The 17,127-nt window shown below is 38.3% G+C and overlaps 1 protein-coding gene across 1 annotated transcript; it reads right to left on the reverse strand.

Moving 5' to 3' along the window:
• Positions 1–173: 173 nt before the first annotated feature.
• strc1 (stereocilin 1) lies at positions 174–17,101 on the reverse strand. The gene is made up of 28 exons (XM_079600473.1): positions 16,375–17,101; positions 15,303–16,004; positions 15,169–15,193; positions 12,914–14,987; positions 12,421–12,483; positions 12,105–12,215; positions 11,843–11,997; positions 11,454–11,640; positions 10,934–11,049; positions 10,653–10,782; positions 10,309–10,491; positions 8,959–8,997; positions 7,229–7,405; positions 6,927–7,067; positions 5,861–5,922; positions 5,563–5,698; positions 5,200–5,288; positions 4,963–5,098; positions 4,532–4,728; positions 4,347–4,437; positions 4,064–4,226; positions 3,757–3,932; positions 3,379–3,534; positions 2,579–2,721; positions 2,328–2,476; positions 1,947–2,044; positions 1,017–1,167; positions 174–836 (listed from the first exon to the last, which is right to left on the reverse strand). The coding sequence occupies exons 1-28, from the start codon at positions 16,421–16,423 to the stop codon at positions 736–738; spliced, it is 6,000 nt and encodes a 1,999-aa protein (XP_079456599.1). The 5' UTR covers positions 16,424–17,101; the 3' UTR covers positions 174–735.
• Between the last annotated feature and the right edge of the window lie 26 nt (positions 17,102–17,127).

A 17,127-nucleotide genomic window follows, 5' to 3' on the forward strand; every position in this document is an offset into this window, starting at 1 on the left:
GTAGTCAGAGTAAATACATGAGCGAGTTTATAAATCAAAGAACAAAGAAAATTCACAATCATGTTCTTACTTTAATACAACACATTCTGATATTTTTTCCAGCATTTCATTGTATGAATTCTGCTAAAGCAGTTAAAAAAGTTATTAATATTTATTAATAGTTTTTATTAATATGATTTATTAAGTATAAGTCAAACTAAATACAGATCTAGAATGATACATTAATCTCCAAGCAAGCAATTCAAAAACAATCAAACAAAATCACATTATCATGACTGACAAACTATTATAAAGTGCTGAAAATAGTATTTCCATGAGTTATTCTTCTTGTACTTTTTTTCCATTTTCATGTAACCCATTTCAAATTACATTCAGCATTTTAAAAGTGCTGAATATACACATTTACAGTATTAAAGTTACATCGGTAACACTTTATTTTACAGTGTCATTGTTACACATGTTACATGCAGTTACTATAGTAATAATAACTATAAATTATGCTTAATTACATACAACTTACCCTAAACCAAACCAAACCCCAATCCTAAACCTATAGTAAGTACATGTAGTTACTTAATATTACGCATTACTGAAATATTACATAATGTTTATATTACATAACTAATTAGTACATAATTACAGTGTAACAAAGACACCTTGAAATAAAGTGTAACTGTTACATCATATTGCACATATTTGGGAAGGAGAGTTCAATTGAGCAGCGACAGACATAACTCATCCCAGAGGATCAGCAGGAGAAAGCAACAGCAGCATTATCAGGATGCTGGAGAGGTAGAGAAAGGGACAGGGCTGCACTGCAACTCCCAGTGACCTGCCTGAAAACATACACAAATACTGTGAGGCATTTAACATTTGAGAGTGACCATTCTCAAAATATCCAAATATCAACCATGCAATTTCGAAACTGTATATTATACAAATAAACAATATTATTTTAATTAACGTGTCGTGGAATAAAATTACTTTTCTTTCTTTCAAAAATAGAGTGAAAGTACCTCTGAAATCAACAGGTTTGTCCTCCCAGGGGTTGAGCACCATGTACAGGGCCGTCTCCTGAACTGGAGATAGAGCGGAGCGCTGGGCGTCAGTTACAGCAATGGCCTGATCATAGGTGAACATACGAATCTGTGCCTGGGTAAACACTACCTGTGAAGAGAGAAAGTAGAAACGCCAGGTAAGAACAACTCTAAAATGACTTCAAAATACTTTTAACCTTAAAAATAGAGGACATCAGAAGAGTATTTGCCCCCGGGTAGTTCGGTAGAATTAATTGTAGAATTCACTCATCCATAAACATTACTAGATCCATCAGCATGCCAGCAAGTCCCATCATTCCACTTTTCACAGCGTCATCAACCTACGCCTTTGTTATTGTAAGAGGTTAGCGACCCCTAGGCTAGCGGCAATTTTTTTTACATTTTGTAGCTTTAACAGCCGATTATAAAATAATAATCTGTTAAACGGGTCGAATGAGTGTTTGTTACATTAGTCGTGATGAACTACATGGTAAATCCGCTGAAATTGTGGATATAACGTATTAAGTCGTATTTATATCTAGTGGTCTTAAACGTGTTTATATCATGGATATAGAGTCAAATTTGTTCGATTACGTTGTTTTCCTTTTTGTTTTATGTAGTAATATTATTTATTGCTCTGCCATCTGAAAGTTGCTTGGTAGCTTTTAGTTTCACAGTTGTAGTAACGTGGTTTGTTTATGCCCGGCAAATACGTAAGTAAATGTGACACTTCAAGTATAGTCTGGGATACTTTGCATTACGTCATCGCCCCTTTCGTTACTTCAGACGCCCCCTCGTCTGTGCTGCGCTGGCGCCGGCTCTGGCCCAATAGCAGCTATGAACACAAGCAAATAGTCGCCTGCATGCATCATACACTTTAGGGTGAAGCAAGAGAAAAGAGATACTAACTGCAAATTTGCCCGCTGGGATGAGAGAGATGGCAAGTGGGGTGATTCCTTCAATTTGTTCCCTCACCAAAGCAGACATGGCTATATCAGGCAGCCCCGCTACAGAAAGGGGAAAAGTGCACAAAAAACCCATGTATAGACAAAAAACAGCAACTATGAACCAAAAAGAGCAAATAAGGCATTATGTTCTTTATGCTATTGATGCTAATAATTCATTTATATTAACTATATCTATTAATCTATTAATAGACACATTTATCCAAAGCTACTCCCTAGCTTGTCCCTGGAGCAACCTTGAGTAAAGTGCCTCGATCATGGCATCAATGGTGATATCTGTGGGAATCAAACCGCCAACTTTCTGATTACAAGCTCTGAGCTGTACCTGCAATCGCTCCTATCTCAATAAAGACCTCTGATCCCCAGGAGCTGACTGGTCCAAATGTCAAGCTATGACTGAGCAGTCCTATCAATGCCTGCAGCTGCTCCTCAGAACAGGACAAACGCAAACGGCCCAGCCACAAAACTGCCTTACTGGAAAGAGAAAAACACACATTTCACATTCAGCACAAGAGTAAAAAATGTAATTGTATGAACCATACAAAAAACATATTAGAGTTTGTTAGGTAATTCAACCTGAACTCCACTGGATTCAAACTGCGCATGACTGGTGCATCTATCCCACACACAATGTACCCCAAAGCCACAAAAGTGCTGGAGTCTAACTGGCTAGGAGTCTTTCTGGTCGAATTCAGCACCGTGGAGAATAATGTTTTCAACTGCAATTGCAAAACAGGTCAATCATGTACACTACAATAGTTTGGTGTCAGTAACAGTAAGATTTTTGTTAAAGAACTTAATACTTTTATACACATTAAATTGATCAAAAGAGACAGTAAAGACTTGCATTGTTACAAAAAAAACTATTTCAAAATAAATGCTGTCTTTTTTTTTTTTCTAAAAGAAAATCAGTTTACCACAAAAATACTAACCAGTATAACTCTTTTCAATATTGATAATAATAAGTGCACCAGACCAACATACTGGAATCATTTCTGAAAGATCATGTGACAATTCAGCTTTGACATCAGAGGAATACATTCATAAAAAATAAAAAAAATGAATAGAAAATTGTTATTTTAAATTGTAATAATATCTCACATTATTACTCTTTTACTACTGCATTTTTTATTTAAAAAATGCAGCCTTGGTGAGCATAAGCGATTTCTTTCAAAAATATAAAAAAATCTTACCCACCCTAAAAATTTGAATGGTATAGTTGAAGGAATGGTATAATAGATGAAGGAATGAATAACAACATTATTCTCAAAATCAATCAGTATATTTATATTAATCAGTCGTATGTTGTGTCTTACAAATGGCAACTGTATATCAGCCATCCCAGCTCACTTGCAATGTTTTCATTAACATTTTACCTGTCTGCTGGTCCACGTGTTGACAGCCCCCATAGCTGAAATTGACTGAATTTCGTACAGTCTAAGAGAGCCCAATTCGTCAAGTAAGAATTGAGTGGCAATGCGACCCAACTGAGAGATCACAGAAGAGTTAAACGAGGAAGGCATCCCATATACCTACAAAAAAAACACACACAAAAACAGCCACTTATTATTGCATATTATATTGCAGGTATGCAAACATTAACTGAATACCACCAACATATTAGTGGAAAGTAGAAATTCAAAATGAGGCTATGTGTAATGATGTGAATCATCAAATGTCCCTCAACTCTAAAAAATATAAAACACTTGTGAGAGCGTCATTTAGAAACATATGAGCTGATGGAATAATCAGACCTCCTTGGTCTTTGTAAGGAGCACTGACAGCTGGAATGCACTGAAAAAGGGATCCTGGCCAATGAGCTCCAAGCACCTCCGAAATGCGGCTAGTGGCATGTTTCTAAGGCTATCAATACTCCAGGCAGCAGGTTGCGTCACATGCAGGCTCTCACAAGTGGGGATCATCCCAGAAACTAAGAGACAAAGCGGAAGAGAAGAAATGAAATGAATGGTCAAAAGTGTGAGATGAAATGCCATACTGCTGTATTATATCCATTCACATTTAAACAGATGACATTCTGTCAAGGCAGAAGACTGCACTTACAAGTGGCGCGTCCCACTCTGAGGAAGCCGAGGAAGAACTGAAGTACAAACTGCTGCTTGTCAAACAGCTCGGAGGGTTTCTGACACAGAGAACCAAGCTCTCCTCTCTCCCACTTCTGCTGACTCAGGAACAGCCTCTCAATGCGCTCTAAGCTCATCAAACCCTGAAGACACATGTAGACAGGTCAAAACACAGACAGGCAGTGATCGAAAATACTTGGTCAGCTGTTCATGAGGTACAGTGTGTGTATTTGTCAGGCACAAAGAAATATCTGGTCACTTACTAAGGGGATGAGTTGAATAATCTCCTTCGGAAGAAAAAACAAGAAACGGTCCACTTGGTTCAGTGTCTCTGATGTCCAGTTTTGTACATGGCTTTGTGGAAAAAAAACAGTTACAGTTCATTGTTATGAGGCATGGTTTTGATGTCATTTTAAGTTCCAGTGATTTAAGTTTTAACTGTCCTTACCCAAATGTCCTCGGTTCCTTTAGCATGTCTGCCACCAGGTTTCTTTTATTGGCATTGTAGCAGAAACCTTGTAGGAACTCCAGACCATCAACAAAGAAGCTCCTATCCAAATTCAAAAACATTTCATCTGCCACAAACGTAGCCATGACACCTAGCGAACGAAACTCCTCTTCAGTGTACAGGCCAGAGTACATATTCTGATGAGAAAACCAAAGAAAAAGTGGTTGGTTACAGATTTAAAGAGACTACTTATACTTAACCATCTGGCATTAAATGTCTTTATTAAAGTAAAGGTCACACAATATCTAAAACTTGTTAAACAATAATGTACAATAGAATCAGGATTGTTAACCCTGTCAGGATCATTAACTGGGAAGGTCCTAAACAAAAATATATACATGACCTTTTGACCGTAAAATAAGGGTCTTTACCAGTTTTTGAACCATCTTGTCCACCAGGACAGCTTGTTTGTTGCTGGGAAGCAGTAGGAAGAAATGTGGCTCCTGTACTATCATTTTCCTCAGGGAATCCATCTTATCTGGTGGAAATTTCTTAATGGTGCTCAGCCTTTATATAACGACATTAAATGTAACATGTGAAGACATGATTATATGCACATCACATGTAAAGTGTAAATCCACTTGAACTGAGTTTGAATCTTGACTCACGGAAGTGACAGCGCAATCTGAGAGCCCAAATCTCCAAGCAACTCTGAGAAGAAGTCAAACTCATACAGTTGCTCAGTTACACACTTTATCTGTAGTACAGAAATGAAAAAGAAACTTCTGTAAAGAGAGTGCAGGAGTGTTTTCCTTAATTTACACAGTTTGTGCAATGCTAGATCCAATATTCAGGGTTCAAGACATCTCTACTCAATTTACAGGCAGGCTTACATTAAATTGAATAGATTAAATTAACAATGAAATAAGATTGACCTTAGTGAGGAATTGATGAAATAAAAAAGACACCTAAACTGGTAATCTGTAACATTTAGGTCTTAATTTAATTTGAATGTTGGTTTACTAGCATACCAATGAGGGGTGGAGTGGCACAGGCTGCTCTCTCATAAACGTCAGAATGTCACGTAGAGGAGAAATAGATGCCAGGTTTTGGAACAGTCTTCTAAGGTCTGTGCAATTCACTCCCGTAGCCACTGTCCCCAGAGACCTTTCATGTCAGAGAGAGAGAGAGAGAGAGAGAGAGAGAGAGAGAGAAACATGATTACTTAACTTAACCCTAAACTTAAACAATCACCCAGAACTTCACTGAGCAGTGCCATGATACATGTTGTAGACCTCGTTTAGAATCACAAAATGAACACAAACTTACATATATTCGTGTTGTGAGAGACTTGGGTGGGCGAAGATGGCCTCTTTAAAGAATACTTTAGCCTATTGAATAAAAAAAACAATCATGGGTTAAATATTTTAATATAGCCTTCATTGTAGACACAACTGGCAAAGCATCATTGCAAATGTTTTGTATATTAAGGCTGTTTTGAATGCTTCATATTTAGGTGGTACTGTAAGCTTGAATTGTTCTGATGGTAGGAAAATGACTTAAGGAATTTACTAATAGGTCAGGGGTCACAATTAATGTAACCTGTTCAATATTTATACACACATTAACAGTGAAATCAGTGACTTCCTGGCTCTGTAAACTTATCTTTAACGGGAAAGAGGATGACAAACACTTTCATGCTTAATGTCCCGGAAAAAAGGGACTGACAGTACTAGAGCAACTCAGGTTGGTTTCCATCTTATTTTCAGATAGTGAATAACAGAAGATACTGTGTCTAGTGTGCTAAACCAGACACAACAAAGAAGCCTATGCTCCATTAATAATTAAACCAGTAATTAGACACTATAGTATTGTACTGATATCTGTGGTAATGGGAGTATAATGATGAAAAGCACACTTGTTATGCTCAAACACAACTTAAATCAGATCAACTATATCTGAAAAAATATATTTTGCCATTCAGATCTGAACCAGATTTGTAGTTCCATAAGGAAATACTAACCAATACTTGAAAGGCAGCAAATGAATAATGTTACAAGTTTTACATAAGGTTATGTTTTAGGTTTTGGTACTGTGCTAATGAAATCCTGCATTAGAGCAGTCGTCTTGTTATCTGTCGGCTGAGCACAAGAAGCGAAACTAAATAGATGTAAAAAACAAACAAAAGACCAATCATAATTAAGTAGGAAAATATTACAATATCACCACAGTCATCTCTGCCACAGTCAATGGGACACTGCCAAACTTAATAAATACATCTTAATTTAAAATAAAGCAAATATGAAATGTATTAAAATAATATAAAATGTACAAAAATCTTGCAAATTCTGTAATTGTAGTTGATACATGTGTGTATGACTAGACCAGAACATACCTGCTGTGTGTTCCAGAGGCGAGTGTTCACAGCAGCGTCTCTGACCAGCAGTAGAGGGACTTGGGGAATCACACTGAGGAGTGGAGTGCTTGAGAGCAAAGGTTTGACTTTATCCATCCACAGGGACACAGAACTAGAACCCTGAAAGATGTGGGCAGAACAATTTACAGCATTTGTATTACTAAGATAGATGCTAACATTTCTTGTTTCCCTTAACTGAATGCTCTAGTATAAGCATGTTTGAGCCGAGACGTCTGTGTTCAGAAGCCTAAAGGAAATATCTGTTAGAGGGAGTTTCTTACCCAGAGTTTGCAGATGACAGCGTTGACCTGAGGGGGGGTGAGCCCAGGTGTCTGAAGGCTCATACCAGGTAAGGCTTCCAGCAGAATATCAGACGGTAAAGTCCATAGAGTCTCCACCTTTACTCCACTCACAAGAGACCCCAGCATAGACAAATGGCCAGAGCCAAGCAGAGCCAGCTGAGAGGAAGCACAACATATCACACGTTTAATATTTCGACACAATATTCAGTATTGTTGGAAATTTAACATAACAAACTGGGATCCGGTGAATCCCAGGAGACTGCAAATTTGAGAGGGAAAAAAAGCTTTTACAAAATGTATTTTAAGGGCTGTTAAAGTTACATATTAATGCAATAGGCTTTTTATTATTACTTTACATTCACATTCACCAAATATGACACACTTTTTCATTCTGCTTTCTAAAGACTACTAAGAAATCGTGAGATTAATTGCAATTATTTTACTGTATCGACAGCACTTTTTTTTATAGAAATAAGACTGAACATTTGATACACTGTCATCTTAATAAAATGATAGATTTTCCAGATAATATTTTAACAATGTGCAATATAATAGACATTTATTTAAAAACATATCATCTTTATATTACCACACGTTTCTCAAACAGTATGAATACGTTTATATATATATATATATATATATATATATATATATATATATATATATATATATATATATATATATATATATATATATATATATATATATATATATATATATATATATATATATATATACCCTATCATTCAAAAGTTTGGGGACAATTTTTTAAATACCTAATTAGCAGTTAAAGGGATAGTTCACCCAAAAATGGAAATTTTGTCATCCTTTACTTACTCTCAAGTTGTTCAAAACCTAACCTACTGAACAAAAAATAAGATATTTTGAAGAATGCCTGTAATCAAACAGTTGATGGACCCCATTGACTTTCATAATAGGAAAAAAATACTATGGATATACTATATTTTGTTTTTACTGTATTTTTTATCAAATGAATGCAGTCCTGGAGAGCATGAGACACTTTTTTCAAAAACCCCCAAAAAAAAAAATATGCCAACCCCAAACTTTAGAATGGCAATGTGTATGTATAGCAGCCTTTATATTTTAGGAATGGGGTCCCTCGGAAAGATATCATCACCATTTGGGGGTCGTTGTAATCTAAAAGGTTTGAAAATCCCTTACAAAACCAATGTAACTAGCTTTATGTGAAATGAATTAACATGTGCCATACGCAGTCTATATTTCAAAAACAGATGCTTCTTTAGGTGTCTCAGAGACGCCACACATGTGAAAGACACTCACTAGTGATACCCTATCTGACCCACATCACAATGTTCCCTTAAACCTTAGACACAAAATACAAAGGGCCGCTTGATAACTTCCTAGTGCCTGGTGTAATCCTATACCTTGAGGAACTGCCAAATCACATGGATCATACGAGCACATGTTACATGCACTTTCAAACATGCAAAGTAAATTATAAAGAGTAACTGACGGGTCAGTGTAAGTGCGTGTGAGGCCAATGCAATTGTCCTTGAAACACCCCAGAGTTGATTACGCTGGGTTGTGGTCCAGCTGGCTGAGGAAAAGTGCTGACATATCAAATGCAGGCACACACATGGACGTTCAGGGGCTGGAAAATTGGCCATCTTCTCAAAAAACTTCAGAGCAAACAGCTTTTCTCAACCTCACTGCAAAGATATACTTACACTCAAATTGGCTGAGATCTTGTCGATGATAACACCAGCCTTTTTGAAAAAATAAACAATACAATGATTAATAGGGAGTGAATAAGGCAGCGCATTATAAAGCAATGAAACAACAAGATGAAGAACAAATATTCTGATAAAGCCTAATTAAAGTTAATTCGTAGTTACTTTCATTTAATAAAATCACATATATTGACTTATACAAGGACATATAAAGACTCCCTATGGACATCTGAAGCTTTCTGTTTCTCCATTGTGCTCTCATCCTCTGCCTTCCTTATGTTTTGGGTGCACATTGAGATGGACATGCAGAATTCACGTTTGGTCATGCAGAAATAATTAAAGCGGGTGAGCAGTGAAACAGTCCTTTACCTATATCAGATACCATGGCTCCTCTGACAGCAGTCTTCCATCTGTTGCAAAGCCCTCGAGTTTAAACCCTCTGGCCTGTTTGTGACCTTTGACCTCTACTTAATTTCAACATCCACTAGGGTATACTCAGTGTCCAAAATTAACACAACTATTGAAAAATGCAAGTAAAAATTGCATTAGGCAAGCAAATAAAACTAAGTTACAGGCCAGTTGGCTCATACGGCTTTACTAGGAACTGCAATATTACAGATGAAAATGCAAGAATGATATTCTGACTCTTGACAATGTAACATGAAAGATTCAACTGAAACTGTGACAATGTTGAATATTTCTCATACTACGCAACCAAAATGAAAATATGAGGAAGAACATCAAGATTTTGTGATAGTTTCTCAGACACAATTAATTTAGTGTATGATACAGTTTCATATTACCATAATTCATTTATTATTTTCTTCAAAAAAAAAATTCTATTGTATTTTTATATTTCTTTGAACCTTTTTATAACCATATATAATATAAGCATAAGCCATATTTTATAACCATGTCATAACCATATATTTTTTTTATATTTATTTTATGTAAAACACTTTGCTATACCACTGTGTATGAAATGTGCTAAATAAATTGCCTTGCCTGCTCCTTGGATAAATATGGTAGAAAAAAAAGATCTAACTGGGGGAAATAAATATTCCTAATAAATACAAAATATAGTTTCATAGCTGGTGAGAAATATTTATAAAAGTGATTCCAACCATATAGTTTCTCTATGTTGTTATCGTTATAGTTGTGGTCTGAACTTACTGTATATTTAGAAAGATTTTTAGAACTATATCTTTATCGTTATAGTTATCGTTCTTGGTGTAAAGAGGCCGTACGACTTACAATATATATTAAGACGTATGCTAAATATGTACTCAGTTAAAGTTACTATTTTTATTTTTTTAAGAGAGCATGTTAATACTGTAAGTGGTGTACCTGTGCTGGGGTGAAAGGCACAGAGGCGAGGGTGCTGAGGGCAGGCATGAGCTGGGCTGAGGTGAGCTGCTGCAGGACGCTGGATCCCAGCAGGGGCAGAAAAGGGGCAAGCTGAGAGACTCTCTGAGGAGAGAGACTGGAGGGAGACTGCAGCTCAGATGCTTTCAAGACCAAGCTGGATATCTGGACACAAAAAGAAAAGTAACCAAATACACCAGAGGCTATTTTAGACGATGAACCACTGAGGAATTATTATTTAAGAGGGTCTCGTTTTTAAAGAATAGGGTAAATATAAGAGACAATAATAACTAATGAGACCCCTGATCTGGACCATGTTCACTAACCATATTGCTAGGAACACTAAATCCCTGGATAGCACATATTCTAATGTTGTCCTGGATCACTGAAAAGGCTTCTGTTCCTGCATATGCCATCAGCTCGCTGGGATGAGCCAGACAGGACAGATTACCTAACCTGGAGAGAGGTGTGAGAGGAAACAAAAATGGTTGTGTTATAATACTTAATGTCTTAATCTTTTTGCATTTCCATGACCCAAATCTGAAAAATACAAGAAATCATATTGTTTTGATTTTAATGGAGTAAAAAAATATCATTTTTAGCTAACCTCCTGAACTGGTCTACAGTGAGATTAGTGAAGGCTCCAGTGAGACTCTGAGCGATGTACTGCTGCTTGAGGAGACCCAAGGTGTTACTCTTTAAGACATCCAAACCATCCAGCAGCTAAGAAAACAAAACACAAGAGTATGCCAGAAGTCATAATTTAGGACCTTTTATATATTTTATAAGTCATTCGGTCAAAATATAATTTTAAATATGATCTTAAATGGTCGTTTTAAACTATAATGACGTATATTTCATATTAAATCTATTTGTGAATGGTGTCCTTTTTATATGGAAAGTAATGAATATATGGAAGTGTTAGCACCACAGTCTTATTCAATGTCCAGGACACAGCCATTCTTAATTTATGCATCTCTGTGTTTATTTATTGAAAACAGACAACGAGGGCATGTCTGTTAGAATGAACCAGTGGCAAGCATTGGCATTTTACCCAACTGAGCTGTCTGAGGGTTAACCGGAGCCAGATGGGTTCAGGTATCTTTGCGAGGTGTTCGGGCTGTTACCTGAGCAGGTGAGATGTACTGGAAGCTCTGGAAGGGCAGATAGGCGATCAGGTTACCAGTGTCTCTGATGAAGGATAAGCTGCCGGCTGTCATGTTGGGCAAGCTCATGGACCGACTGAACCATCGACCAAATGCTTGCTGCTGCTCCAGGGAAAGGTTTTTGATGCTGAAGTTAATGATGCTTAACCTGGAGAAAAGTAGGGGAGCGGAGATGTTTTAAACAACTTGAATGATGTGTAAAACCCTAAATAAAACCCTATTCAAATTCTTTTCACTAACTGAAATAAAATAAAATATAAATATTAGATGAAAAACTTGTACTTCAAAAACAAAATCAATAGACGACCCTTTTAAAGCTCTTTAAACAGGTATGTAGGTGTGTCACTCACGCATTGATATTGTTTTGTAGCGGTGGCATTGACATGATGTCTGAAGGTGTAACCAGAGCCAACAAAAGGCCCATGTCAGGGAACAGGCTAATATCCCTAGGCAGGTGTATTTGGAAAAGCACGGACACCATGGTGTGGAGGTAATCATCTGTTAGCTTCAAAAGAGGAAAGTCTCTAAATTATATCAATGCATGTAACTTTATCGTTTGTACCCTCTCGGTATTATTTGAAATACAATGATGCAGTAGTGGGGAAGGTTTACCTGCAAAGTGGCATAGTTCCTATTATAGTACTGCAGAACCTCCCTTACAATTATGATGTCCGCTGCACTGAGCACTGATCTCAGATAAGGTAGAGGAATTCGAAAATACTCCTGTAAACCAATAATGAGAACTGTAATTCAAGCTGTTACTCTCACAATGATTTCAGCAAACAAAACCAGATATTGTGTATGAATGGTAATGCAGATGGACAAAGTAAAACATGAAAACAAGAAAACATGAAAGCTCAAACACCTTTAAGTATTAAAGTACAAAGCCAGTTAATTAAAAACATGCAAATAAAGATTTCCATCCAACCTTGATCAGAAAAAAGTTAGTGGGGACATCTCTTCCTGTTTGCATCAGACTGGTCAGAACTTTCTGAAACACACACACATGCAAAGTTTCACCTGGAAATACGGTATATGAACCATATTGTCATGTAAAATGAAGGGCAATGACATCTCAACATTGATTCAAACAACAACATAGATTAGGTATGTGTATCACAGTACCAATGTAGAGACAAATCAAAAGGCTTTGAGTTAATATTACATGCTTAGGAAGAGATTTAAATTATCCGGTGTCACAGCTAACACCTTATACCTCATGTTGATGAGCTAGATCATGGGTCAATTACAAAATAGTGGTGAACCCGGTAAGGGATATGCTTAATTAATAATCAGCTAATTCAACTAGAAGAACTTCCAGAATTAGTTCACAGTGTCTTTTTTTGGGGGGAAACACTGGTCTAATGAAAACAATGATATGAATGATATACCCTGTTCTGCCATTTAATAATAATACCAACCTCAAAGCACTGCAAAAGCACACGCTTCTTGTCAAAGTTGGCCTCATTGTCCATGTAGACGACAATTGACTCCAGCACACTAAGCCGAATATTCTCTGTCACCCTCAGAGAGGTCATCTGGCTTTCTTCTAGAGCCAACAGCAGGACAATCCACAGACTGGTGGCCTCCTTGACCACTGATGTCACCTGTGTAGTCATGAGAGTCTCCAAGCGAGGTTGGAGAATCTCTATCCCACAGCGCAACAGCAGCCGAAGGCCCTGGACTTGACTGCCACCTGGTTGGCAGACAACGCTGAAGTCTGCGCTGCAGGTCCAGTTTAGCCTCTTAGCTAACTCCCTAGGTAGACACGGCGGGGCAGTTGTGCTCCCATTTAGACTATCGATATGGGGAGCTGTGTACGTGGCACAGAGAGTGCCGACCCAGAGGCTGGAGGCCTCCTGAGTGATGTGGGTGAGCATGAAAGAGTCAGCACAGATAAAGGAGATAAAATTGGCCTGGTCATAGTCCCAGCAAAGAGCGAGGAGAGCAGCATCCGGGAGGACCAAAGCCCAACTGGAGTACTGACACTGCTCAGCCGGGCGGAAACCCATCAGGCTCCCCCCGTTCCCAGCCCCACTGCCTGGGCCAGACGCAGTCAGGTTTGAGCATTGCTCCAACAACCAGGTGTTGTCTAAATTGGCCAGCAAATTCTGGAGAACTGTAACGTTGGCACATACATTCCGAGTGAAGTTCTCAGCATCAAGATCGGCACAGAGGGCAAGGTCGCTCATGTCTACAATAATAGGCTGGCTCCAATCTGAATAGACACAAACCTGTGCCAACACTTTTGTGGTGTCATTATTAGAGCACTCTCTAATCAGCCATTGGTTATCGAGATGAAGAGACAACTTCTCATACAAGGTCAAGTTGCAGCAGACGTTCTGACGAAAGCCTATCTGGTCGTACTGCCAGCACAGAGCGACCACAGTCGGATCCACAGGCATGTTAGTCCATTTGTTGTAGTTACACCAGACTTCAGTGTTTAGCGGTGGTGGGCTCGTGGGGGGATTGCGGATAGAGTAAGTGCAATATTGCGCTACCCAGGTATTCCCGCTGTTAAGCACAAGTACAGTGACGAACGTGTGGTTAACACACACCTCATTAATGAATCGAATCTCATCATTTTGGATACATAGAGATATCTGTTCAGGGGTGACTGCTCTTAAATTCTTCCATTCTGAGTATTTGCAAGACTGAGCCACCATGGTGTTGATGTCGATTTGTAGAGAAGGTCTAGAGCAATTGGGCTTCAGCCAGTTGTTTTCTTCATTGGAGTACACAACCATAAAGAAGGGCATACTGTCACACAATAGCCCCTCAAATCTGTCCATGTCATTATTCCAGCAGAACGTCACTATTGATGGGTCGATGGTATCAGTAGTCCACGTGTTATATGAACAATACAGGTTCACTATGTATGTGTCTGACGTGTTTGCGCAGAATTCCCACACCCAGGCATTAATAGGATTTCTGACCAGCACTTGCATAGCTTCAGCATTGTTACACACAGCAAGGATGAATGCCGCACGATCATTTTCACTGCACATTGTGACCAGAGCCGGGTCCACGGAACCACCGGCAGTCCAGTTCTGGTAGTCGCAGAGGAGTTCGCTGAGGCTAAGGGTGGACCTCGCAACACGGCTTGATTGTGCAGTGGCAGGATCACTGCATGGCTCCATGAGAGGTAAGACGACGTTCTGGATCATGTGACACGTGCTCCTCCAGACCTTTGTCACTTCAGTTTGAGAGAGTGTGCGGAGCGCTTGACACATCTGGTGAAGGACGTACGATTCCTGAGATGTTGCTGTTAAAATTGCTGCACAAAGGGTTTCATTGAGTTGGTTCAAGTTTTGTTGGTCGCAGGTGAGACTGGATGTGCGGATGTCCACTGAGGGTGTGCCAGTACGACTGAACTGGATGCTGCTTGTGGTTTGGCATTCTGGACCTGGGAAACTGCAAGGAGGTGGTTCAGGAGCCAAAAACATATCCAGAAGTGATTGTCCAAAAGACCAGGTCACATTATGATTCATGCCCCTGAATAAAGAAAACAAGACAGAATTAATTGAGAAATTATTTCTTATTTTAGAATAAGCTTAATGATGCATCATTATATTGTATAGTAATATTCTTATTCAAATGTGTAACAGGAATATGGGCTTCCAGAGACAAAGGCAAAAGAACCGGCACACTGCTATTTCTGCTTCCAGTGACATACCACATGATAAGCTGTTTGAGGTCACCTGTGTGTAAACGACAGAAGGAGAGTTGGAGAATCACTTATTGCACTGAAAAATATGAAAACATATGAAGAAGAAAAAACTGTATTGAAGAACCGAACTGATGACACACCTTGTTGACACTTCTCATTCTGGTCTAGGGTAGGGATCTCAATGCCAAACTGTAATCCGAGTTTTAGAAAATCCACTGGAGTTTGAAGCGAACTCAACATGAATTCAGACACGAAGGACATCACAGGTGGAATTGTCATGTCCATAAAACTATTCCATAAGGCTAAAAAGTTGTCTGAGAGCAGATAAAGCGGGAGGTCTGAGGACAAAACATTTGTCAACATCTCCTGAACAGAGTTTAACTGAGTAATAGAGGAGTCTGCCATTCGCAGATTAGATGTTGACATGCAGGCTTGAGATTTAACAGAGGAGATCACAGAAAGTATCTGTTCACTCAATGCAGATGAAACGGTACTAGTTAAATCTGCTTGCCATCCACAGTGCTGTCTGTCAGCCAAAACACAAATTAAAGCATGAGGAAGAGTTTCAATGAAACTGTCGATTAGCATTGGCTGGTATACAGTGAATAAACTGTTGAATATTGTGAAGTAAGTGTCTAGGTTAGTGCTGTCAATTGCGATTCTTTCACGGGGTGCTGTCATTCTGCTCATGCTCATCTTTTCTTCTCTTGACAAGGATCTGATGTTCTCTATCAGGACTTTTAAGTTCCTCTCAAATTCATCCTCACTCCTGGAGCTCATCTCACTCTGTCTGATGATGGTCTTGGGTAATGAGGGTTTTCTGGAGTCACCACATGCACTCCCTTTGAAGAAGAGGCAAACATGGTCACACTACCTTAGTGTTCATGGCAGCAGCATTTATTAAAATACTGGGTAATACAAATGGACACCAGGTAATCCATAAATTATTAGCAGAGCTTGTTGAAATTATACATTACTTTTATTGCTATTTAAATTATATGTAATATGGGTAAAATGCCAATTATAATGTAAATAAAGCACACAAATGTTTATTTAAATATATTATCTTAACCCTGACAAATGACAAAACATAAGTTAACCTTAAACATTCAGAGATGTCAGGCATTTAAAATTGTACAAGTGCTAAGAAAAAAAAAAGAAATAAGAAAAAGGAAACGGAAAATAAAGACAAGACAAGAAAAATACTCTTACCTAAAATGATGCTAAGCATGAGCAACATTAAACTTCCTCTGTGGTGCATTTTTACTGAGAAATATCCATATGTCGCTACGACGGGTTGTTAATTTAACAAAAGCATGGCCACTGTCGGCTGAGACTTAATTTCCATTAATTACGATATCGTCGTAAAAACTAACTCAACTGACTACTTGTTCTGTAATGAAGACTCTCAGTGATTCCTGGATTTCGACTATGTTCTATCACGGCTGCAATGTCACTGCAACTCAATCCTGCATCAGTCGCCTAATTAAACAACAGCAGAAAATAGGTGTGAAACACACGGAACGGATTTGAGAGTGGAAAGACAGCCGAAAGTGCTGAAATATTAACATGTCGTGTTGACTGTCAGCATCTCTGTCACAGTAACGTACACCCGATCAGTGACACAAGTAGAAACAAACGGAAGCACAGGTGGGTGGGTATAAGGTGAGGTGAGGCAGCACGACCGCGTGAGTTTACAACACAATGAACTTTAAATGTGAATTATACAAAACTGATAACTACGAAAGGTTAACCGTTTCGTGTGCAGTAGTGAATAGTGACCAGAAATTTGCGAAAAGTAGCCTATGTTTTTTAGAGAAAAAATTTCAAAATGTGTCAAACAAAGTATCATGTTTGCCCATAACGGTTATAATAAACAGTTAAATAGCCTTACTTTATCTGAAACCACGGAGTATAAAAGTAAACTTTTCGTAACTTTTAATCTCTTAAAACACAATTTGAGGC

The sequence above is a fragment of the Phoxinus phoxinus genome, assembly GCF_949152265.1.
Source record: "Phoxinus phoxinus genome assembly, chromosome: 2".
In the NCBI taxonomy this organism is placed as follows: Eukaryota; Metazoa; Chordata; class Actinopteri; order Cypriniformes; family Leuciscidae; genus Phoxinus; species Phoxinus phoxinus.